The sequence below is a fragment of the Arctopsyche grandis genome, chromosome 10, assembly GCF_051622035.1.
Source record: "Arctopsyche grandis isolate Sample6627 chromosome 10, ASM5162203v2, whole genome shotgun sequence".
Taxonomy (NCBI): Eukaryota; Metazoa; Arthropoda; class Insecta; order Trichoptera; family Hydropsychidae; genus Arctopsyche; species Arctopsyche grandis.
Genome location: NC_135364.1, coordinates 9292584 through 9318652, shown reverse-complemented (window position 1 = coordinate 9318652; position 26069 = coordinate 9292584). Strand labels below are relative to the sequence as shown.

The 26069-nt window shown below is 33.3% G+C and overlaps 2 protein-coding genes across 3 annotated transcripts in view; one reads left to right on the top strand and one right to left on the bottom strand.

Annotated features, from left to right (window-relative positions):
• The window catches only part of LOC143917831 (uridine phosphorylase 1-like), a 348253-nt gene that overhangs the window by 237254 nt on the left and 84930 nt on the right, over nt 1–26069 (bottom strand). The window lies entirely within an intron of this gene.
• Nucleotides 1–26069, top strand: part of SP2353 (EGF like, fibronectin type III and laminin G domains protein pikachurin) — a 203169-nt gene that overhangs the window by 132856 nt on the left and 44244 nt on the right. For both annotated transcript variants that reach the window (XM_077439423.1, XM_077439424.1), the window contains one exon: nt 8213–8357. In XM_077439423.1, the coding sequence (XP_077295549.1) occupies nt 8213–8357 (145 nt within the window). The remainder of the gene's footprint in view (nt 1–8212; nt 8358–26069) is intronic.

The following is a 26069-nucleotide window of genomic DNA, read 5'->3' as shown; positions in this document are numbered from 1 at the left end:
CCCTGTAATGTTCCAAGACTATATTTTTTAAATTACTTGCTTAACCAACCAAGATTTCTTTATTATCATAAAAACGTTACATTTATGTTATTGGTAGATACATTCGAAAACTGCAGATTTAATTATGGAACGATGATGAATTTAAAATGAGATTCGTAGAACTTTGTTTCACTAATTAACTTTGGTTCACTTTGTTCTGCTGCTGTGCTGACCGTCACTTTCGGGGTTGATATTGATGACTACCACTCTCGGAGTCTCGATGTTGATGACTACCACTCTCGGAGTCTCGATGGTGATGACTAACTTATGTGATCGAATCGTGATCTATATAAATGATTTTTATCTTTTGGGTTGGGCAAATTCCGGCATTTCTAGGTAGGGCAAAGTCTGGCACTCCTGTCTTATCTGACTATCCCTTTACAGGAATTTTAATGGACTTGTTACTCACGTATGTATATGAATGTGAGAAAGTGAATTTGATTATTGTGGGAACTATGTACATTGATAAGCGAGGTACATACTACTTTATCCGCCGAACTGTACTAGGACAATCTTCATAGTGTTATGGCCACTCCCCACCTTAATATAATATATATGTATGTATAAATAGAGGGCTACCGGAGTGAATCATTATCGCTTAGTATAGCAGTGTTCATTTAACACTAGCTTGGTGATGTGCCAATCACCATACACGGCCGGCAGTCCCTCTTCCATTTAAATGGCGAAATAAAGGAAAGTACAATCAAAGGAAAGGAATTATCATTATTAACAACCACCAATCACACATTTATCCAGTACCAGTCGCTGAAAAACATGAACCACTTTAAGTGCGATATGCTAACAACTAGTCCACACTGCTACATATGTAGTTAATAGATATGTGAGAAGCCCCATAGCAATATCGTATCAAACATTATTCCTGAATATTTTATTGCTATTTCAGACTCTCTTCGGGTGGATTTGAATGTCGATCCTGTATGAAATATTCGAGGCGGGCGGATGATCGAACTGTTTCGGTGTGAAATTAATTTCGCCGTGTCGTCGGCCATAATCTTGACTGAGCAAACAGATTTGGCAAATTAAAAAGGTCAACAGGCCACACCGCCTGTTCTGCCGCGTCAGCCGTAGGACCGGTGGGGAGGACCCTGGAGCAATGTAAGCCCTTCCCGAGCATCATCCCCCGTCGAGCACCCGCAGACCCCTGTCTGGAGGATGGGCTTCCCTCATAACTCCACGCCGGTTCGGGTTTCATTATGTAGTCGTGAAGACGCTGCACGATCTCATCCGACCATAAATAATCCGATGCCGGAGACCCAATAGTGCAGCAATCGTGCCTCGGGCTGCTTTATTACTCGACACAATTAAATTTATTCTCGCTCTGTACCACATCCCCTACCATTTTGCGATTTCCGGCCTCTCCCCTCCATTTTCGCTCCTAACTCTATCAGCCGTGAGGTGGCGGAATCGAAGCATGCATTTAGAACAATTTTCTAGTTTTTTAAAGTGGAAGTAAGTGTAAGTTTTCCCGGGCGTTATTAATATAATAGCCAGCAGCATAGCTCGGTCGTTAAGCTTCTGCTTAGCGTCGAGAGGCACCGGGTTCGATCCCATGAGCTGACCTCGATTGAAAAGTATTTTTCTGAGTATATCTGTAGTGATGCTGGTCAGACCTAGATTTGTGACTCCAGGTTGATCATTTCCTATCAGAGTTTGCCAATTTCCTGTGATTTCATTGTTAAAACGGTTCCCGGTAAAATTGACTAAATATCCTTCCTATGTATCTACTATGTCACCACTATTTGAGATTGACGTACAATGAAATTTATGTACAATTCATAGATGTCTCATTAATTTTTTTCTCATAGAGTTTTTCAGTGTCTCGTAATTCAGCGACTTGTATAATAAAAAAATGCTGCAATGTTTGTAATTGGCCAGGAAGGCGCATTGGGGTTACCTGTAAGGCCTTGCTGGTATATATGTAAAAAAATAAAAATAAATAAATAGTAAAATAAACATCGAAACGCTATACGTCACACACAGACAAATGCAATATTGGATTGAATGTGAAAAGTGCTTGTTCCGCTCTTACAGTACTTGCAGCTGCAACATTAAAATATTATAACGTGAGTACACGAGAGAGAGAGTATCCACTGTCTAAATGGATTCGTGGGTAGACCCCGAATAAATAGAGACCCCGGATTAGGCACGGGACTCAGTGAGTGCCCGAATAAAGGACACGTTGAAGTTCTCACAGTTATGGGCGAGTTCGCGTGTAAACAATAGACTCGCCAAGGAAGACCTTTACGTGTCTAGAAAATAGAAACGACAATGGATCGGGGATGCTGAGCTGTGCAAATTGTCCTCTATTTATTAATTTATTTATTTAAAGTTTGGACCATTGCGGTATTAGAGAAATTCAATAAGGAAGTACAGACGGTAGAACAGATATTATGGAGTGAGCGGTGGTTCCGTGTGGACCTCTCGAATCGTTGAATAAATGCTGTGAAGCGACTTTGGCCTTTCATTTGGATCCTGAACCCACCCCTACGCAACAATATGTTAAAAATTTGGTATATCTACAACTGCAAAATGGGAGATATATCGTATTTATTTATTTATTTATTTATTTATTCTAAACAGACCATTGGGGCATAACAGGAATTCCTAAAGCGCCACAATGGTCAAAAAATGAAATGAAAATGGAAAAAAATGGTATTAAAATATCATATCGAATTTAAATATATTGGTGGTATCAGCGTTGCTAAAAATCCTAGGTCATCTTCCACATGGCGACAGCACCCATCATCATCATTTACAGCCATTTGCCATCATTGCTGGATGAAGGTCTCTCCAACACGCTTCAACTCGCCTCCGTTTTGAGGAACTCTTATCCCTTTTATTATCGTATTTAATCTTACAATCCTTTCATTTTCGTCCTATATATTGTCTTATATATCGTCCATTCTTCTGGCTACGTGACCCATCCACTGCCACTTGAATCTCTTTATTGTCTCGGTTCAGTGGTTGCGATTATGTTAAGCACTGAAAGGTCGCCGAGTTCAATTCCGTGCTAATCTGTAATGTTGCTAGTCAAACATGGATGTTCGTGTCTCCGAATTGATCATTTCCTATCAGAGTTTAAAAATTTATCTGATTTCATTGGAAACGGTTCTAAAAAATTGGCAATCTTGTACTATTTCTCGCAAAATTTGACTTTCCAGCATCTCATAATTTGTTGATATATAAAAATGCTTCAAAACTTATCGATAGATGTCTCTATGATGATTTTTGTGTTTGATGATCGATCAATACTTATGTACAATGTTTATTTATTTAAAGTTTGGACCATTGTAGCATTACAGGAATTCCTAATGCGCCACAATGGTCAAAAATATAACAGAAAAGGAACAAAATAATAACTAAAGAAATTAGACATAACAAAAACAAAACACAAGCAGCACATTTAACATAATCATAAAAATAATAAGCTTTATTATAGGGGATAATAATAATAATTACAATTTATAAAAAAACAATAAAGAAGGAATGTCTTATAAAAGAAAAAAGATAAAGAAAAATAAATATAAACATATGTATATACACAGACAAAAACACATTTATACATAATCATAAAAAACAATAACAATTAATAATAGCAGATAACAAAATATAACATATGGAATACTTTGCACCTACAGCCAGTTCCAATAAATAAGAACCAACTGCAAATACAAAACATCTCTGTGAGGCCCAAATGGAAGAGAGTAAATCAAAATTCCACTCATAAATCAAAATCAATGTTGGCCATAGATGTCGATTAATAAAATAAAAATGGGTGGACACCTGTATAAATAAAAAATTACTTAAAAAAAGACTTCATGATTTTCAAACGTTTTGCTGTGTTTATGTTCATATTTTACATTAAAGTTTGCTAACTTTTTTCGATTACTTTAGAACATTTATTTGACAATTGTATAGTTTTGAGAACCACAACGAAAGCTGAAAATATAATATTATAATTTGAAACGAAATGACTACGATGTCTTGCCTCCGTGTCGTCTTCAAAAACTTTCGACACCTAATTAATTTTCCAGAAGTCAGACTTTCCTGATTATGACACCCGACGAGTGCGATTCGTTTCACGAAATTCAACGTAAAAAGTTTGAAATTATGCTCCGTTTGTGTTCGATGTTGGATTAAAATTTCGTCGATAAGTCGGCGACGTGCTCGGGGTTCGAGCGCGGCGCGCTTTCCGAGAGAGTTGCGCGTCTCGCGAGCCGCGTAAACTCGTCACGTAAGTGCAATAACTCGTTCATGTTTATTTGTTTAGTGCTCGCTCCTTAAGCGTCCGCCACGCACATTCGTCTCGGAAAAACGTGATCGTAGCATGCCAGTTTTTCCGACCAAGCTTTTGTCTGCTAAAACGGAACTGGTGAAAATTTCACAAAATTCGCGATACTATGTTTATTATTAGATGTTGGAAAGGTCAAGGCTTTGCTTGCTTGAGTGGCGGCTCATCTGTCGGAAAAATTATGCTACTTACACATATACAATACGTATACGAGCCCTCAAATAAGCGAGTGTAATTACAGTCTCTAATGCGGTCATTTGGTTGGGTGTCTGAGCAAATTGTGTACATTACATGCCACATTACATTCTGTAATTGCATTCGTTTGCAACTACTTTCGAAATTTTGTTCAAAATTTTGTTCAGATTTTTAAATGCTTTTTATTATTACTAAATTATGTTCACAATACATCTCATATCTATTTTAATAGCTACTGACCTACTAATCATTTTCTATTTTACAATTTTATTTCAATTTTGTTAGTAATCCTAGTATTATGTTATTCTAATGTTAATGTACAGCATAATAGGAAGAAGAGCTCAAAAACCTATTTACAATTCTTATAAATGCTCATAATACATCATACTATTAAATTAAAGACTCTCTAAAGTCGACGATCTAAAGCAAATCGTGTTTAGGTAATCTGTTGTAATTTTGTTGTAATCACCGAGACTCTTCACAAGTGTGTTAGTATGGTTATTAGTGATTCTGTCATAGAATATACTGGTTAGTTTGTTAGTAATGTCTGTAACAAACGGAATATTATTTATGGCATGCAGTTTTTTCAAGTTAGTATATATGTATGTATTATAAATTATTTTTAGGGATTTATTTTGTATTATTTGGAGCTTGGAAAGGTTAGTATTCGAGGCGTTATTCCACACAGGTGAAGCATAGGTTAATAATGATAATATGAGCGCGCGATATAATTTTAATATAATATTATAGTGTGATGTTGGAGGAAGTGAGGATTTCAGTGCAAATTATTTTTAATCTACATATTTATTTTAGATTTTAATATCTTATGGTGATATTTATTACAGAAGTTTGAGAGTTTGTTTGTTTTTTAATCCTATTATTAATTTAATTATTTTTTAAATATTTAATATGATGTAATTTGGTGTTTATATGTGGGTGCATAATATTCCGTAAGCTGTTTATAATCCGTAAACTCAATCAAAATGGAGCTTGTTTAATTAATTTTATATCTGAATGGAAGTTTATTCTATAATAATCAAGAATCGAAGTCGTTAAAATTAATACGAATTAATTTTATTAAATAAATTGTTTTTGTCATATAAAATAATTTAAAAAGTTTTGCTGAATTATAAAAAGGCCTGTATTTATTTAGTCAGTAAGTAATATTACATTATCGGTCCCTGGCCGTTTGTCTATCCCCTGTCAAAATATCTCAAGGCAATATGTAGTTTAATGACCGTTAATTTTTTTATATATTTATCACAAATTGTTGAATTTACTGATAATTTATTGAAAACAAAACTGAGTATTTAAATTGTCGCCTCAAAAATGGTTCCACTACAAAACGTCTACGGACAAAAATGTCTGACGACAGAACATCCACGACAAAATGATTTCACGGCTAAATGCTTACGTACGATTGTTTTAACGAAAAAAACGTATAAGAATTAATTAAAACGTGTGGTGACAAAGATATATATACGTCCTTTGACAGATTAATAAATAAACATCAGATAAGCCAGTCTTATCGAAATTTAAATAACTAACTTAATCATTAGAATTTTAAAATTCTTCGTCCTAATAAGAGAACTATATTTTTTTCACTTTCTTTATTGTGAACCTTAAGTGGGCGTGATTTTTTTATTATTTTGATTACTTTTTTTTCTTATTATTTTTTACAGTTTCAATTGTAAATGTTTTTTACAATCAACAAGATTATATATTATTTTATTTTAAATATAATGGCACACAAACAGAATAAAAATATGATGAAGGAGCAATAGAGCGAAAAAATATACAAACATTAAAAACAGTATTTAAATTCCTATGAAAGTGAGTACCGCATGGTAATATAATAAAAAAAAGTACAAAAACATAATAAATATTAATAAAACAATGAATCACCCACAAATTTGCTTCTTCACCTTAGCACTGAATTTACTTATTGAATTGGAGAACAAATTAGGGCAATCATCTGTAGAATCGTAAAGACAGCATACCCGGGTAATTGTACCATTAACCCTCCCTCACCGAAGTCGGGTATGCAAGTGCCCCAATTTTTTCGTTTTTCGTAATAACTATGTGGTTTTCAAAGCTATACACCCTGTATTTCTTATATCCCTAGGTGAACTACAAAGAATTTATTTTAATAGATTTTTTATGATTTAGAAAATGGGTACTTCGTAAAATATACATCTATACATTTCTACGTTCCAAAGTATGATTTAAAGGCAGTAGCGATAAGTCATGTATTTGATTGTTCGCTTGCATATTCTTGTTGATCGGTGAATCAATGCGAGAGAAAGAGACAGCTATATTTTCGTAATTTTTTGTCTTCGTCGCTTTTCGCGCGTGGCTATTGAGTCATGCAGTCACCTTTTGGCCTTACTTGTCGTTATTTTTTAATAAAAAAATAGTCAAAAACATACTATAGCACTAAAACTTTTTTATGTTGATGTATAAAATGATTAATAAGATATATATTTAACCCATTTGTATTGAGAAAAGCTGTATTTTGATTAAAAAATACTGGGGTCTTACTCGACCCCGGTTAGGGACACTTGTTCAATCTCCACACTCCGCCCTTCAAATGTTAAATGAAGTGTTATTATTAAAATTTTGCGTATAAAAAAGTTTTGTTGGATCGAGTTTTGACTATAAACTAATATCTGCCAAAACAGATGTATCAATAGTACCATTAACTATTTTATGTAAGAGCAATAAATCGGAAATTCTTGTCAAAATAACTCTAGAAAATCTTAAAATATGAAAGTCTGTCTTTAAAGGTTGGCAACAATCTAACAAGACTGACCTTATGGGATAAAAACCGCAGAAAACGCTTTTGAATACTCTCTAGGCGATCTACATATGTATGTGAATTTGGTAAAAAGGAGACCATTCGACTGAAGCGTACTCTATAATGCTGAGAACTACATAGATTATTGTAGAGCAATATTAAAGTATGCGGATTCTTAAATGGTTTCGCAACTCGCCAAATAAAGATACTATGCAACATTAATGTGAACACATATAGTAGTTTTGTATTATCATTGTCGAATTACATACATACAACATTATTATGATATTAAAAGCCGCCGTTTGTGCAATTCAAAACCAAACAACGGTAATTAATTTACTGACTGTCCGGCACAGCAAACATCAATTGATTGTACCTATATGGACATTTCTATTTTATGCTATTTTAGCAAAGTACATTAATGTTATTAGTTAGCATCAATCACTACAAAACGCGGTCTTGTTTCACTCGATTGTAACTCGACAAAATTATTCAACAGAGGCTTTACTTAATTATGTTTGATGCCGTTCGAAGTTCGTCGTTAATTAAATCGATATCGATTGCCGCATTAAACGTTTTCCTGCTGGCTTATAATAAATCATTAACTTTTCACGTTTAATATATGCTCTCGTTGTTGATTCGCGATTTTGTATACATGTCACGAACGGGTTCATACTTTGATCTGCCGTGCATTATTTATACAGATACAAAGCGGCGGTTAAGTTGGAGCATTTTGTTGGATAAAAACCAGAATAATCGCATTAAAAAGTTTTTCGTTTCTATGTAGGGTATGCTGGCGTGCGGCGCGTGAAGAATTTATAACTTTATTTAATGGTAGTTGAAATTGAATTTTGTTTGAATTGTTCCAGATTCGATTGCGGTTCTGGCGCGGGCACTCTGAAATCGGACACCACAATTATTCTGAATCAATGGAATTCCTTGACGTTATATAGGAGACGTTGGGATGCTTGGCTACAGCTGAACGGCGGCAAACACGTACAAGGACGATCAAAGGTAAGCTATTTTCACACATTTGTCTTTAGTATTGCCATAATATGTATTATACACACTAGTAGTGTAATGCCTGTTGATATTTCAACGCGTGATTTTTTCATACTCGCGATGTGTGCATACGATTGGGGATGATCATTGCTTTTTGCCGTTATGGATAGTCAACCCATCTGACGACGGATAGCAGACATACATATAAAATACGAATTATTGAGATTTTTGTTTGTTTGGATAAAGATATCTATACATGATAGAGACATCTCGAGATATATGTACATACATATGAACATTTAATTTTTATTTTATTTATATATGTATTTATATTAGGAACAGGCACATTTAAGGCCTAACAGGTAAACTCAATGCACCTTCCTGGCCAATAATATATATGTATCTCGCCATGTACAGCCCGGTGGTTCGGCTTTTGCCTAGCATCAAGAGGTCAGTGGGTCCGATCCCGTGAAGTGACATCGATTGAAAGGAATTTATATGTAAGGCTGCTGGTCAAACTTGGATATTTGTGACTCCAGGTCGATCGTTTCTTATCAAAGTTTGCCATTTTATCTGATTTCATTTTCGAAACGGTTCCTCCATTAAATTGGCTAAAAAACCATCCTACCTACTATGTCGCCACTATTTGAGTATGATTTATAAAAATGATATATGAAAAATATGATACTATAAAAATTTATGTACAAGTTTAAATTCATAGATATCTCGTTAATTTTTCTTCTTCTTCTCGTAATTGCTGCATTGTTTGTAATTGGCTAGGAAGGTGCATTGGAGTTTACAGTCGAAGTATATTTTCAGTTGTTATAAATATTCCAACTGCGTTTTAGGTCATTCATATTCGAATACAATTCAACTAGTTAGTTATATCCCTACAAGCGCAAATATACTTTCGACATTGTGTGCCAGTTCTAATAAAACAGTTGAGTTTTGACAGCTCTGATTTTTTTAAGAATACTTTAGAATTTAATAATGTGTTAATATTTTCTAGGTATTTTGAATAAAGGTAATGAGTACCGTATTACGATAACTCGAAGAATGTGTTCAAAACATACAAAAAAATGTGACTTTCCTAATTAATTTACTAGTTGAGTGACGTTTTCACGAAAATCTAACCTCTCCATCTAACCTGGTACCAGCTTATAGTTGAAGTGTATTTTCAGTTGTAATATATAATATGTACATATTTTGACCATTTGGAATGTAATTCGCCATATGATTCAACTTACGTGAGTTAGACGCAATATTTTCCAACTAGTTAAAATATATTACAACTGAAAATACACTTCAACTATGTATACGGTGGTTGGTACAAGGTTAGATGGAATATATTCCAACTAGTCAAAATATATTACAACTGGAAGATACACTCCAACTGCAATATATATAAAAACCGACAGCATAGATCAGTGTTTAGCGTGTAGTGCCTTAAACTGAGTGGTAATGGGTTCAATCCCTGGTCTGATTCTGCTGGCCAAACCTTGAATATGTGACTCCTGGTCAATCGTTTCCTATCAGAGTATGCTAATTTATCTGATTTTATTGAAACGGTTCCTAAAATCTGCAGCCTTGTCCTATTACTTATCAAATTCGAGCTTCCAGCTTCTCAAAACATGTCCCTTTCACTCTTGTAAGTGTATTGTTTTGACTCCATACAATGCAATGGGGATGATCAGAGATTGCTTAACCATATTAAAATTAACAATATAGAAAATGAATAAAAAATAGCACCACAAAATTTTAAAACTAGATCAAAATTTATTAATACAATTTATATACAATATATGTACATATGATATAAAATATCATGATCTGTGTATGTAACATGGTTTCAATCAACCGCAGATTTATGACGTAGAAACCGTAATGTATTTTTACATACATAGTACGATATTAATTGAAATTAAATTTTAACAGTAAAAAGAGATTGGCAATGTTTGTTCTTTGGGAAATTTTATTTCGTAGCTTTTCGGAGAGACAAAAGATCACCGGGTCCCATTAGAATGATTGAACGGCGCTGTTTTTCCTCTGTGAGCGAAACAAAAACCTTATATATTTCATATGAAAATAATAAAGGAAAATAAAAATGAAAACATGGTCGCGTTACGTTCATGTAGAAACGCCGTGTATATTGCCAAAGCGGTTTCTCCAATTTCGCAAAAGACGCAGTGGGAAAATTGATTTTTATTACCAAGTACGTCACAACATTCCCAAATATATAATATATGTACGTGACCTCACATATGTATGTACATAGAAAAAAATTAGATCGTCATATGTGTACGTATAATGGTGGAGTTATTGAAAACGTGCCAATAATAAATGGGGTAGGTATGTTTTATCGTTTTCGCGTAAGTACTCCCGAGAAAAAATCGTATATAACGTAGAATAAAATGGAGTGATAACAATGGCCATATAAAAACCAATGACACATTGGAGAAAATAGACCAGAAACGAAATGAGGTCAATATTGGACTTTTGCACGAAATTGCTCGTATAGTAAAGTCCCTGATAACCTACCCAAGTCAATAGAGTTTGCGTGCGTATGTGTGTAAGTAAGGGAGAACTTTGAAATTCAGGAAAGCCTTGGCCTCATATTAAAATAAAATATTCAAATTATAATATATATGTACGTCATGTGATCAAATTTAGATAAAAAAATGTTTTCTTTAAGATTGAGGATCACGATTGTACATAAATGGTAATAGAGTCCGGACTCAGTAGCATAAAGAGTATTAGACTGCAAATACAGTCTGTCGCAAAACAAATCGGTTTAATCCAGAGTGTCGGGGATTTGCCTCTTTGCCTTTTTCTTTTCTTTCTTCTACGTCATCAACCATGACAAGTTGCAGCGGCCTCTGTTTGTGAATATTTTAAGTTGGAAAATTCACCTCAGACATATCGTAAGTAGAATAAAGCAATGTAAATAAAAAAAAATTCTAGTCAAAATATGATTATGAGAAGAAAAATAATCTATCGCTTTCTATTTGGATTTTCTAAAAACAACCATTCGATTATTTTCAATTTTGAAAGGGATAATATTTTTGGCACGGCTGTAAAATAAATTAAACGACAAATGTCAAAACGACATTTAATGACAAATTAATGTCTCTAAAATATGTAGTTGGAACGACGGAAACGGCGTTCACCCGGCAAATCAAACGTCAAACGGGTTGCCAGTAACAAAAATAAAATTTGACGTTTCAGTGAAATCATAACCAGTTACATATTCACTGGGTAATCGTAATATCTTAGCAGCCAACACTTATTATTATCTTAGAAACCAACAAATTATTTAAGGTTTAGGTGAGGTTAGGTTAAGTTAGGGTTGGCTCTATTCATTATAAGATTAGGTTGTTAGAGTTGATATTTATTTTTGTCAACTTTTATTTTTGTTACTGGCAACCCATTTGATGTTTGATTTGCCGGGAGAAAACCGAATCTATCGTGCGAGCTATTTTAGAGAGGGGCTTTCTTTTTATTTGCCGGGCAGATAAATGGTACCCATTTTGAAATAAATAGTATTAATTTTGTCTTTTTTCCATATTTTATAGAAGAAATACATATTACAACAATTGAAGCATATACATTCATAGATATGTGTATGTATGTAGTAACCAAAAGAACCAGAGATAAAAATGCTAGTAAAAATGCTTTCTTAATCAGTATATCATCACTTCCTCCCCGTCCCTCCACATATATGTACAAAAGTAATTACATTGATAAGTTCTCGACTCATTATTGTAATGATAACTCTTGATCTCTTATCTTCATATACATACATGTATACAATAACAATGAATGTTTGCTTATACCCTTTGCAAATATACAGTTTTTATGATCATGATCAAGGTCATGATCTCCCAAGTCCACCAGTCATCTCGTTGCTCGTCTAAATCGAATGGCTTTAGTCATAGAAGAGCCAGTTGTGACTTGGATCTGTCTGATCCATTGAGTTGAGAACCCTTCCCTTCTTCGAGAACCCTCTACCTCTACTACACATACCTATGTATGTCTGAGAAATTATTTGAAGACAGACTGATGATAATCTATTATATTAGCGATCTTAGCTGCTTGGAGAAAGTTCATTAGACTCATTATTTATTTTATTTATTTAATAAACAGAGAGAAACTTACAGCTAAACATAAGCCAATTAAAAGTTACTTCAAATTGCATAAAAAATTAAAAATGGAACTTGCTAATGAAGTCCAATAAAAAAATAACAATACAAAAAGAAAATAATGACAAATTTGTAAATAATAGTAGATTATGGTGAGTAACAGTAGAAAATTAAGCAAAATGGATTAAGGTAAAAAATAAAACAAAAAAAGAAAGAACGGGTTAAAAAAAAAACATTCTTGCAAATAAGTTCCTAATAGTATAGTTCTACTATCTGTCCACTAAACTCTCAACATACCTATAAATATGTCTTCAGCATCACATCTCGAAGGCATCTCTATGATTTAACTTTCTTTGATCTCAATGTTCCAAGATTCAACAACTTAACTACCAACTACCAAATTTAGTATGCAACGTATCTCAACGGATACTGTCCTAGATCGTAGATAGGCTTATGAAGTTTTCGAAGCCTTTTAACAGGTATTTTTTACAAGCTTATTGTTAGCTTCACTCTGTTAGTTCAATGATATTCCTGCCCGTCAAAAATTTGTGATCCTATTTTGAACCATTTCCACTATTTAGATCGTTTTTGATATATTATCCACATACTGGGGTTAGCTAACATTTAAGTAAACAATGTCTCCGATATGAAGCTAGAGGAGTTTAATCATTAACATTTGTCGCACTGTGATGGATATCGAGTGACCAGGACTTGTATTTTATTTTAGTTCTCCAAATATACTGAATGAAGTCAGATTAAAATAAAATTACACAACAGTTGTGACTTTCTTTTAAGGACTCGTTCGTCAAAATTTTCGATTGCAAGTATTTTTATTTTATTTATTCAATCGATCATGTACACTCGTCTTACAGATCGCTCCAAAGCGACGAGTGTACTTATACAGATCAAGAAACACTAAAATATTTACATATGTATAAATACATTATTATTATATATTCTTACATTATATACGACATATACGAAAACATGATATATTTTTGCCAATTAGGGCTAAATCAAACGTGCTCATGAACTCCCCCCTCTCGAGAGCTGTTCGACTCCTTAACTTACTGGCACATCACTTGGACCTCTTCGATGCCAGTTATGTTGAGTTGGTGGAACACATCCTAAATAGCACGATATAATTTTTCAATCTTATTTCTTTGTTTTTATTTTGTGTACATATTTCTTACTTGATTTTTATTATTTTTTTATGTTTTTTTTATTAATGATTTTATTATTATTTTTGATGTTTTTTTTATGATTTTTATTATTTGTATTATAATCACATTGACGCTTTGGGGCAACCTGTCAAGTCTCTGTGGTATTGATTTTTTAAAAATAAAATATGTATGGAGAAATTTTTGCAGCATTTTACTGTACAAACCGGCGAACCTCAAATATTAAAAAGCTTTCAATGAAAATCAGAAAAATTTTGATAGGAAACAATCGACCCGAAGTCACAAATCTGGTCAGCAGGCATCAGTGGGACTCAAATCCGTGAACACTCTGCTCGACAGCAATATGCTAACTACTAGTTCACGCTGCTGGTTTAGTGGATTTCATTTTTCTGTGTGGAAATGACGTATATATGTATATACATTTGTGGATATACGTATGTATTATTGTCAATGGGTTCAGGACTATAGTTGAATTTCCTCCCATTGAAAACGAACGGCTCGCGTGTCGCCGGTTGCCTATCGCCGGTTCAAATCAGTTCAATTTGAAATAAATAAATACGAGCGGACTGGAAGGGATCCCGGATCCAAAACGTGGATTCGTTTTGATTTCGGAACATGGAGACCTTTTTTCCCGGGGCGAGTCGTCGTTCTGGCCAAACGTCTGTATAAATCATTATCGTTCCGTCGTTCCCGTGTAATGCTATCGCTTTCTACATCTGTTACGTTGTCCTTTTTGGAGAGCTGCACACGTGTACGGACACATAGATCTACGTGCACGTGTACGTGAGTGCCGGAAGTGGCTTTCGCATCGGTTTCTGGGTCAGATTTTGGGTTTGCCGATTTTATTACGATTATTATGATTATCCTAAGGGTCGGTTCGTTCGTATTATTGCGTTTCGCTTCCGACGCTAAATGTGTCAATTAATAAACGAGCGGGAGCGCTTATCCGTCAATACAATGTGTAATTAAACGAATGAAGCATTATATTACCGAAATGAGAATATAAATACATACGTATGTATGTACGTGTTTATATGTGAACAAATCTGTTAGAATAAGAAAATAATGTTTTATATTTGCTATTGGTGTGGGATTCCTTAATTAGACTGTATACTGTTTATTCATTGGTGTGATTGATGACTTAATCTAATTATATTTACATATGTACATATATGTTTTATATTAACACTTTTCATGCGGGCCAAATCGTAATTGCCCCTTGCCGTGTAGCGGGCGAAAATCAGAGAAAATTTCAAAAAAAATATAATATCTTTTATAAATGTTTGTAAATTGAACAAAACTTTTAAACCTATTGACGCACTTAAAAATTTAAATGGAAGTTCTAATAGTTGTTTCAAGCCTTCTAATTAACCAATTAGTATTTTTAAAAAAGGGTTACCAACCATTTTTATAAAACAAAAGTTTTAAACTGAGAAAAAAATTCTCATCTTATTTATGATACAAATCATTGGAAAATTTAAAACACAAATATTTTTGGACTAGGGTAACCAACCTTTTTTTATACACTAAATTTTTTTAATTGAGAAAAAAATTTAAAAGTAGATTTTTTTCTCAATTCAAAAATTTTGTTGTATTAAAAAGGATGGTTACCCTAGTCAAAATATTATCATTTTTAAATTTTGCAGTCATTTATAGCCCAAAGATGGTTGAAATATTTTTTCATTTTATTTTTACTTATTTTGTATAATTTTTTTTTGTATAAAAAAAGCTTAGTTACCTACGCCTGTCTACGGAAATCACATTTGGAGAGCATGGTTAAAAAAAAGGAGATTACAGTCTCCCGCTGTCAAGCGACAATTCGCCAAAGACTGTAATCTTCGTTTCACGCATACAATGTGTTAATTCCAAATTCTTACCTAAACAGGTGTGTTATAAACGGGCAACATACTATAATATATAAGTCGGCGGTTCTCAATTAAGGTCTATACTAAATATTTATCGAATAGATACATGTATAATTTGAATGGCAAAATAAATGTTGCTCAATAAAGAGTTACATATATGTTGTCAAGTAGGGGATAATTTATTTATGCTTACAGTGTTTGAACTACGGTTGAGTTTTGTGGTTTTAAGACCGATGGGTTCCTGTGTTGATGTGGGCATGGCTTTTATATACTCGCACACGCGCAATTTTATATTAATTTATAATATTTAATATTTAATTATACATAAATATGAAATTTAATTTAAATAATGGCGACAAATATGGGTGGGTAGCCAATTTGGTGGGAGCTGCTTCAACAATTAATTCAGATACACTGTTCCCGGGTTCAAGTCATGAAAAGTATTTATTAGGAAGTATTTATTTAGTGCTTCTGGTCAGACTTGGATATATGTGATCGATTGTTTCCTATCAGAGTTTGCAAATGTATCTGATTTCATGGTTGAAATGGTTCGTCGTCAAATTGGCAAAATCATTCTACCACTATTTGAATATTAATTCAAATTTATATACTTATGTACAAGTTTAACACCATAGGTGTCGCGCAGGGGCAACTCGTAATAGCAACATGGGGAAACTTATATAAATTTAATGGTTCCCATTCAAAACCGCTTGGTAAATAAGCGCCCCGACATTACCGCGCGGCGACAAAACCGCCCCAGCAAAAAGTGCTCGGCGACAAAATCGCGCCAATATATTGAAAAAATTCAAATATCAATTTCGAAATTGATATTTGTCGTCACGCAGTAATGTTGGGGCGTTTTTGACTATCGCACAAAAATCGGGGTTCCGAAAAAATTCGCTATTCTAGTATTCTAAATTCAAAAATTTACAAGAATAGTTTGATTTTTAAATTCTTTTTATTACAATTTAATTTAATTTGGTTAGTAATCATAGTATTATATTATTCTAATGTTAATCTACAGCATAATAGGAAAAAGAGCAAAAAACCTATTTGCAATCCTTATAAATGCTCATAATGCATCTAATACATAATATTAATTAAAGACTCACTAAAACGATGACCTAAAGCAGATTGTGTTTAGGTAGTCTGTATTTATACCTGAAGGGTATAGACATTTTGTTGTAATCACCGAGACTCTTCACAAGTGTGTTAGTATGGTTATTAGTGATTCTGTCATAGAATCTACTGGTTAGTTTGTTAGTAATGTCTGTAACAAACGGAATATTATATGGATATGGAATAATATGGCATGCAGTTTGCAAGAATAGTTTGTTTTATAGTATAGCTATATATGTATGTATTTACATTATAAATACTAAAGTTGAAAGGCAATTAACAAAACTATGAACATACATAAATCGAATCTTTAACGAGTTTTCTTCAATTGAACGTTTCAATAAGTATGTAAGGTTGATCTTGATAAACGCCAATCAATAACGGCTAATTAGCTACTATAGACATTCTGTGGTCTCTTCTTTATTAAATTCAACTTCAAAGGTGCCCTTGCACGGTATTACTGTCTGCAAAAAATGTATATAAAATACATATGAACATACATATATTCGATCCAGTAAACGCACAATTAACTTCACATCAAAAAATTGCTCAGGTAACATACAGTGGAGACACAGCAGAATTAACGACCGCCAATTTATAATACTCGTCGTTTTTATGAGTCGGTCATAACGCGTCAGCAAGCTCTCCTCTTCATTTTTCTTTTATTATCCTCGTTATTTTCCATTTGTGCAACCGTTTTTATTTTATCTCCCTGCGTCTCGGATGGCGAAGCCCCAAATTAGACATAACCAAAGCAAACGAACTAAAACCACTATCACAAAACGACCACTTTAAACATTATATATGTAGGTATATAATTTTTTCTCATATATTCATAAGAATTATAATATTAATCCTCAAATTAAATAAAGTCTCCGATTTATTTAATGTGTCGCAATATATTACTACACGAGTTCACTCGAACGAATGTATACACGTACATATGTGTGTATATATTCAGGACGAATGCGCCATATGCGAGTATCCTATTCGTACGTGCCGCCACTGAGGAAAAACTTTATTTCCGCAGAAAACTTTACGGCTACACTGGCTGGTTCGGCTGTCATTTGAATCCTGACTGTTTTGTATTCTGAGGATGCTGCTCGCTTTTCGAACTCGAATATTCGAAATCAGTATACCTTTTCAGATAATAATGACGTATGTATGTATGCAATACAATAATGCTAATGAGTCGATTTAAATTCACGTGTATTTATTTGGTAAAATGTACATTTAACAGGTTGTGGCAATGATTGTATTTGACTTTGCTTTGTTTCTATTATTTTGGCTTGAATATATTGGTTTGAATCTGTCAAGTGGTTCTGTTCTGTATTGTCGACCTTTCTACATCAAGCACCCTCATAACTTGTATTGTTGAATTGTTATGAAAATGTATCGAGTGTATTAAACGTGGAAAATGGTTAAGGAATAATGTGATAGTTGAAAATGTTATATCATGTTATCAATAGTATGTATATATTTTTGTTAATATAACAATAGATGGCCATGGAAGCTTTCAACAGTTTAATATGAAAAACGGTAATGTGAAAAAAAAATATGATTTTCTGAAAAAACTGTGTGAGCGTGGAGCAATTTGTATGGGAATTAGCAAAATGGTGACTTTAAATTCTCGTTAATCAGTCAAAACTAATCATAATCGATACAATCAAACTGAAATACATGCGAGTATTGAGTGTATATTTTAAAATAATAAAACCAGAAATAGCTCAGTGGTAGCAACTAATGAGTCACGGGCTCGAGCCCTAATCCAGTGTTGCTGGCCAGACCTTGGATGTGATTCCAGGTCAAATGTTTCCTATATTTTGCCAATTTATCTGATTATATTGAAACGGTTCAAACAAATTGGCAACCCGTTCGCCCCTTAAATTTTATTTATTCAACATATCGAATGTTGCTGATTACAAAATTCTTCAAAAATTAGTCCATAGATATCTTTGTGACCGCTAATTTTTTGGCCATAGATGTCGTATTTAATAAATATATGTACCTAACTGTTTAAGTGATTAATACATAATTCTTTATCTGTATAGCACACTCGTCATGATTGTGCTGTGCTATACAGATTTAATTGAATAAATAAAAAATACATCAATCATGTTTCCTAATATACGTATGTATATACATATATTGAAGTATGGATTTTGGTTTCGATTTGTATTTATCGGCTTTATTCTCAGCGTAATGGAATTTTGAGTACAAAAGTGGATCAAGGCAATAATGAGATGAAACTTCCGTCATCATTAATAGTGGTAGGTTAGGCTAACCCAGTTAACTTTTCAGGTTAATGTATGTATGTAACTCTACATGAACGGTAATTAAATAAGCTGAATTTTTTTAGAATAATTCAAAATAAGTATATAATATAAATAAATGATAAATATGTATGTCATCATCTCTCACTAATTCTGTTGAAGTCTCCCAAGTTCGAGCGACCTACTTATCAATATTAGCCATTTTAATTAATTAGCCTTTGCTATTCAATTTGGATGCTTAATTAATTATTTCAGCAACATATAGGTATAGTATATATTTACATATGTAACGTTGTGTATACATATGTATGTATGTAATACGCACGTGTGTGTGTGTGTGTGTGTGAGTGTTTGGAGAGTTTGTCGCCTTGCTCGAGCTCGCGTGTGCCTGATAATAGGAGACCATTTTATCAGATTCTGCACAGGCTTTGTATGGAAATTCCATGGATATCTGCTATCGGCTTTGTTCTAGTTTTCCCACAATGGAGAACGCTTTTCTTTGTGTCAATTTCGAATGGCGCTCAAGTGCGGAATTCCAACTACACCAAATCCACTCACTCTTGTTTGGTTAACCACAATCGCTACAAATACCAATACGTTATTTTCTCGCATTGTGTCATCCAAGTATTACGTACCGTCTGTGGGATTCATTCGAGCATAGATATATATATGTATATATATGTATGTACATATAAATATATAAAAACTAATGTATAATATAATATAGGAATTTTTGAAAATGAATTGTTTATTTTTTTGCAAATATCTATGATACATTTATATGTACATACATCCTTATTATTAAATTTGATTTTAATCGATTTAAATAATATATTTTCTATTTAAAGAATATGGAGATTCATACACTTTTATTTAATTAGCTGGAGTTTTGTTTTGAATGTAAATCAATTGGTTTTAAATATTTAATGAATGGTAGTTTAAAATACGATCTTTAATACGATAATTTTAGCTACGTGAAAGGGTTTTCTTAACTTAAGTAAATCTAATTCTGAAGGTCAGATCACTTAAAAGCAATTAGTGGTTAAAACGATTAGATGAGTTGTTAGAGTGATTTAATTATTTCTAAGTTTGTTAAAATTATTATAGTCGCTATTCACTATCAAATGCTATTAAAATCAAAATTGATATTTGGTATTTGATTGATGAGGTTACTGATTTTATTTGACTGAAGTTAATTATTGCTATTTTCTTCGGTCCCTAAAAATTTGTGTAAGTTTGTGTCCCTAAAAATAAGCTTTGATTATAGAGGTTTTCAGCAAATCCTATCTTCTGCTACTTTTGGAAATATATATATACATATGTAGTTCTAATTGAAGTTCCCAACATTTCATCAATGAATTCATCAGCTTCCTCACATTAATTTATCACAGAGTAGTGCACTGGGAGAGCTATTGCATACCAGTAGAGAGATTGTAGGTGGAAGTAGCGGCCAAATTCACTTCTGGTGATATCTTGTGGTTATCAAAATATTTTTCAAAATAACTCATTTGTAATGGATTCAATAAATCATTTCATATGTGATGGATTCAATAAATTGGTATCCTTCCCTCAGTTTCTCGCAAATTCAAGTAATTAGAATCTCGAATTTGTTAAATCTTATATAGTGCTCGACCTACATAATGTATTTTTTGCTTAATTACAAATGTAATTCAACGATTCTTCTTGAAATTTCCTTTTAAATTCCAAATTGAAATGTTGGTACATATTTTCATCCTTATCGGAAATATGGAACTTAAAGTTTTCATTTATTTTTAAGCACATGAAAATGTAAAAAATTCGTTCGTATTACAAAACTTGATATATTGAAAGCATCTATACTAAATATATTATTTTCGGCACATTTAAGATTTACTTTTTGCCAAATTTTTTTCGAACTTTTGAGTTGACTCAAAATTCGCACATTCGTTTGCCAACCTTATTTATAAATGAGGTTCATCAACTTCATCCCTATCTGCGTTTGATATATGGAAAAGAATCAAGAAAGTCAGCGATAAGGAAATGATGAATGGTGTCAGCGGGAAAAGTGTGTCAGGAAAAGTGCGTGAGTAATATGAGCGAAGGTTGAACTCAGGTGAGTCCGTGAACCTTGGAATAGAATTTAAATAATCAATTCAATTTAGCACACACCGCTTGCCGTTTTCATTATCTCGCTTCGACTGTTGACTTTCGAAAGAATTCTCAAATTTATCCATGGTATGAGCATTTCCCCGATGCACATTCGTTGCATTTCCCGTTCCGTGTTTGCGATTCCTTGCGTGCTTTTCGTGGTGTGCATTGTGCGGTTTTACAATATTTGAACTATACAACTTCTCTATCCATTGAATGTATGTGGGTCAAATATCCTGCGGGTTTCCACCGAAACGAGTTTTAAACTCTCAGGAAAGACACAACACGGAAAAGCTCCTATTCCTTCGCCAATAGTGAGATATTTCTATAGTAGAATTTCAACTGATAGTTCAGTCCTTATAAACATATGTATATATTACTTAATGTTTACTTAATTTATAAATTAATTTACATACTTCTTGTAACTACATATTAGATTATAATAAATAAATCATTTAATTACAACCAACTTTTATATACAGCAAAAATTGTAATATCGTCAAGGGACTTCAGTTGAATGAAATGATCGTCTACATAGTTTAGTGGGTAAAAATTTTGGACGCAATCGGATGTAGCTGACAGGTAAAATCAATACGAATGTGTTAACGTGATATATTCGAGTCGAATGCGAGCCTAATATGCATATAGAGGTGATGAAATGATGCATGTTTAATTAGATTTAGCTGTGGTTTTCAAAATATGTAAATATGAATATCTACATACATATATATATTATATGTATGTATGTGGGTTAAAACTCACTTATCAAGATAATTCTTGACACCATAGTGTAGTGTTAATAAACTACGTGTATTTAATGAGTTAGTTCTTAATTGTAGTATTTGTTTGATATAACGGTGCTAACTGTGGTATCAATAATGTAGCGTGGACGTGAAGAGGGGTTTCCGAGATCGAAGGGAAAGACGCAGGGAGTATAGTAGAGGTAGTTTATTATCGATCCGTCGACCAGCCAGCTTAGAATAAAACACGGAATAAATCCGTCGAATATTTATGCATATGTTACAGTGAAATTGTTATTGTTATTAAAAATTCTTTTCAATCGAGGTCAGCTCATCGGATTGAACCCGGCGCCTCTCGGTGTTAAGCAGAAGCTTAACGACCGAGCTATGCTGCTGGCAATATGTAACTTCTATAGTGAAAGTATAACTATACCATATACCAGCGTTTCCCAACCTGTGGTACGCGTACCACTTGGTGGTACGCGGTTGATGGTTGGTGGTACGCGAAAAAAAAACAGTAATGGCGGACATGCAGGAATGAATGATTTACAATCATAAAAATAGTAATATTTTTTATATCTTATATATAATTTCGAAAGAGACTTTGTAAGTTAGTATCTTTGTTTGGGAACTTCGAAAACAAAATAAAATTTCCATGACGACAATTCAATTGGTTGAATACTATATTTTTTTCGATTCAAATAAATTTAATAAAAAAACAACTGAATATTTACTATTAGATTCGCCATGTTTAAGCTGTTTATATTACAAATACTGAGTGAAGCCGGGTAAAACAACTAGTAATTAATAAACATTATCTTAATTACTCATCGTCGACGTCAATGTGTACAGTCGATGATCGAAAATCTGGCAATCGATACGTTTTCCTCAGATCCGGCATGGATTTTGGAGTGCATTTTTAAATTTACTGCGTTCACGCTCCAATAAATAAATAACTTGAATTTGACACTTGAGAACAGTTCGATAATAATCTTTAATGTTGCAGATAAAATTGAAAGTACATATGATTAGAAAATTAGATTTTTGGAATGTATGTATCGAAAATGATCAAACTGAAGTATTTGAAACTTTACATAATTTCTTATCTGAAAACAAGAGTTGTATGTCTCGGGATATACGTGAAAAAATAATTGAATATTAAATAGAGCTGAAATCGTCTTTTACGCAGTGCTTCCCCAAACCTTAAGAAGCAAACAATTTGATTTCAAACCCCTTTGATAATGAACATTTTCGGACAGCTACCAAGGAAAAGGAGAACTTGATTGAACTTTCAAATTATAGCATTTAAAAACAGAATTCGAAATAAATAAGACAAAATCATTTTTAAATGGTGGTACAATTTAGCATTATGTACTACCAAGTGGTACGCGAGTCAAAAAAGGTTGGGAAACGCTGCCATATACACATCATGTACTCTCAGCACGGAAAGATCATTGGTCGATGGGTCGCGAGACCTCATTGGCTGTTTTATAAAGGTCGCTCATACGCCGAGGCATTTTTGGCGCGAATGCGCGATCAGGCAATCAGTGCTGATAAATCGACGGACATCCATCGCTTAATTTCTACCTTATGATATATTAATTAAAAAATATATCGTAGCAAACTAGGAATTTTTTACCAGTTGAGAAGTCGTGGGTTCACATCACGGCCAAAGTTTTCGATTGCATTAACCTTTGGTTCGTTCAGGCAGTGTTAACGTATGGGTATATACAGATACTACATATATATGATTTTTCTTTAGCTCACTTGTGCCTAATCCCATGAATCATAGTCCCCGTTGCAGATTTTACGTACTTTCGCATTGATGCGTCATCGCCGGATGTGCGAATTAATCAAAAGCTCACTTTCCCGATCCTGCTTAGCAACTCCAAATGTCTTTGTCGACAAAATACAAGCTTCTTATAGGTGATGGTTACGCTATCTAATGGTGTAAGACGCCATTTGTACACCGACTGACGGCCGAGTCGTTGTAAGCCGCTTACGAGAGCGTTTCTGGCGCATACCCTTGTCAATCCGCAAATGGACACATTTGTAATAATCTTGACGCCGCCGGAAACCGTTTCCTGTTGGACTCATGTCCGGTTAAACGTTTTAATGTCTCTAAACTAATCTCATAATATGTACAGCTCTGACTAGTATGTGTACGAGTTGTGTAAAAAATTCCTTTGAAGAAACATTTCTGACGTACATAGAAATGTGAAGGTATATTGTACTGGGCACACATATAAATTGTTATAAATTTAAGATTATCTCTCACATGGCAATAATATCAATGAACAGAGCAGGAATGAACGGTACAGTAGTGTAAATTTTAATTTTATTTTTAATTTATACCAGGAAGCTTAACAGGTAACCCCAATTTTGATTTTGATTTTTAAATGCTTTTTATTTTTACGAAATTATATTCACAATACATCTTATATGTATTTTAATAGCTACTGATCTACTGATCATTTTCTATTTTACAATTTTAATTTAATTTTGTTAGTAATCATTATAATGTTAATGTACAGCATAATAGGAAAAAGAGCTCAAAAACCTATTTACAATTCTTATAAATGCTCGTAATACATCTAATACATAATATCAATTAAACACTCTCTAAAGTCGACGATCTAAAGCAGATTGTGTTTAGGTAATCTGTGTTTATACCTGAAGGGTATATACATTTTGTTGTAACTACCGAGACTCTTTACAAGTGTGTTAGTATGGTTATTAATGATTCTGTCATAGAATCTACTGGTTAGTTTGTTAGTAATGTATGAAGTCTTGTGAATGACCGTAATAAACTAAACCATTGTTAATACCAATGAAGCTCTCTAAGCAAATGTAGAATGAATATTTGAATTTCTGCGAGAAATTTTAAGCTAGGGAGTACGTATTTCTTAATTTAAATACAGCGGACGAATCCATTTTGGGCTAGATATTTTTTTTTCTGTTTTTGACTGTTGAAGGTTGTCCATCATTTTATTGTGATAAAAGAATGTTTGAGATTGATTCAAGTTCACGTATGAACAAAGCTTTCACGATGTATTCATTGTCGTGGAAATTGCGAAGGTTCAAAGTGAAACGCTTGCTTGATTACTCATTGTAGGGCAAGAAAAAAATCCTTTGTTCTTCTACGTTGAAATATGATGAATGTTTATTGAATAGTGCTTTCGCCTGTTTTTCATGTTATATTATCATCGTGGGTAATTTTATTTTACATACCTCCTTTATTTTAAACGAATATTCGACTGGTTTAAAATTTTTGTTCATCAATCGGGATGTTTCTGATGTTGCTTATTTTGTAAATTTCGTTCTTTATAAACATTTACTTGAATTGTTATCACAGTATTCGTACGTAAACAAAATGTTTTTGGATATATGAAAATAATTGAGTTGAAAAATTGCGTATCAATATTTTAAACGCAATAAATTCATATTCGAGTCGGAGTTGTTGAACATTCGAGGGACATCAACTCCGATTTTGCGTTAAATTGTATTTATTTTTTTACTCAACAATAAATATTGAATATGAATATATAGGTATATACATATGTATATGCTGTTTTGAGACGTGCTGTTTATCATATTTAGTTCAAATTGAAAAGAGGCCTGATATTTGATAAATCCGTTACGCGAAATGCGTACATTTTATTAGATTCATACGATAAACGGATTATTGCGCAAATTGCAATCTCGCGCACATCAATCCTTTCCATAAAAATCGCGAATACGGAATATCTGGCACTCGAATTCTCTTGAGTACAATATTTCGCATGGGTGGCGTTCGATTTATGTAGTTTTTGGGTGCCAGATGTTCCGCGATCGAGATTTCAGTGACGTGCGCGATATGGCTTCTTGCGGAATAATCACCGAACCGTTTCATGCATATCATAACCATAATCATTATCCACAGGCAATCACCATCCATGATGGAGGCCTATCCAACAAGAGTTTCGTCTCTGTTTTGCGCAACTCCTCACCACCTTTCCTAATTTTGTCTATATATGTATCTTCCTTGTGGTCGTCCTTTCAGCATTTTAAATTCTCTCGGGTACCATTCTAGCACTTCTTTTGCCTAACTTCCGTTCATTCTTCTAGCTACGTGACCCATTGCTATTTCAATCTATTCACTCTCTACACTTTATCCAGTTTCATTTAATTTAAATTAATGAAAAATAGAAAATGTTGAAAGTAAAAAAAAGTTTCATTCATAAATGGAAGGAGAAAAATTCAATTTTACATTTTTATTTTTAATTTTTAAAATCGGAGTC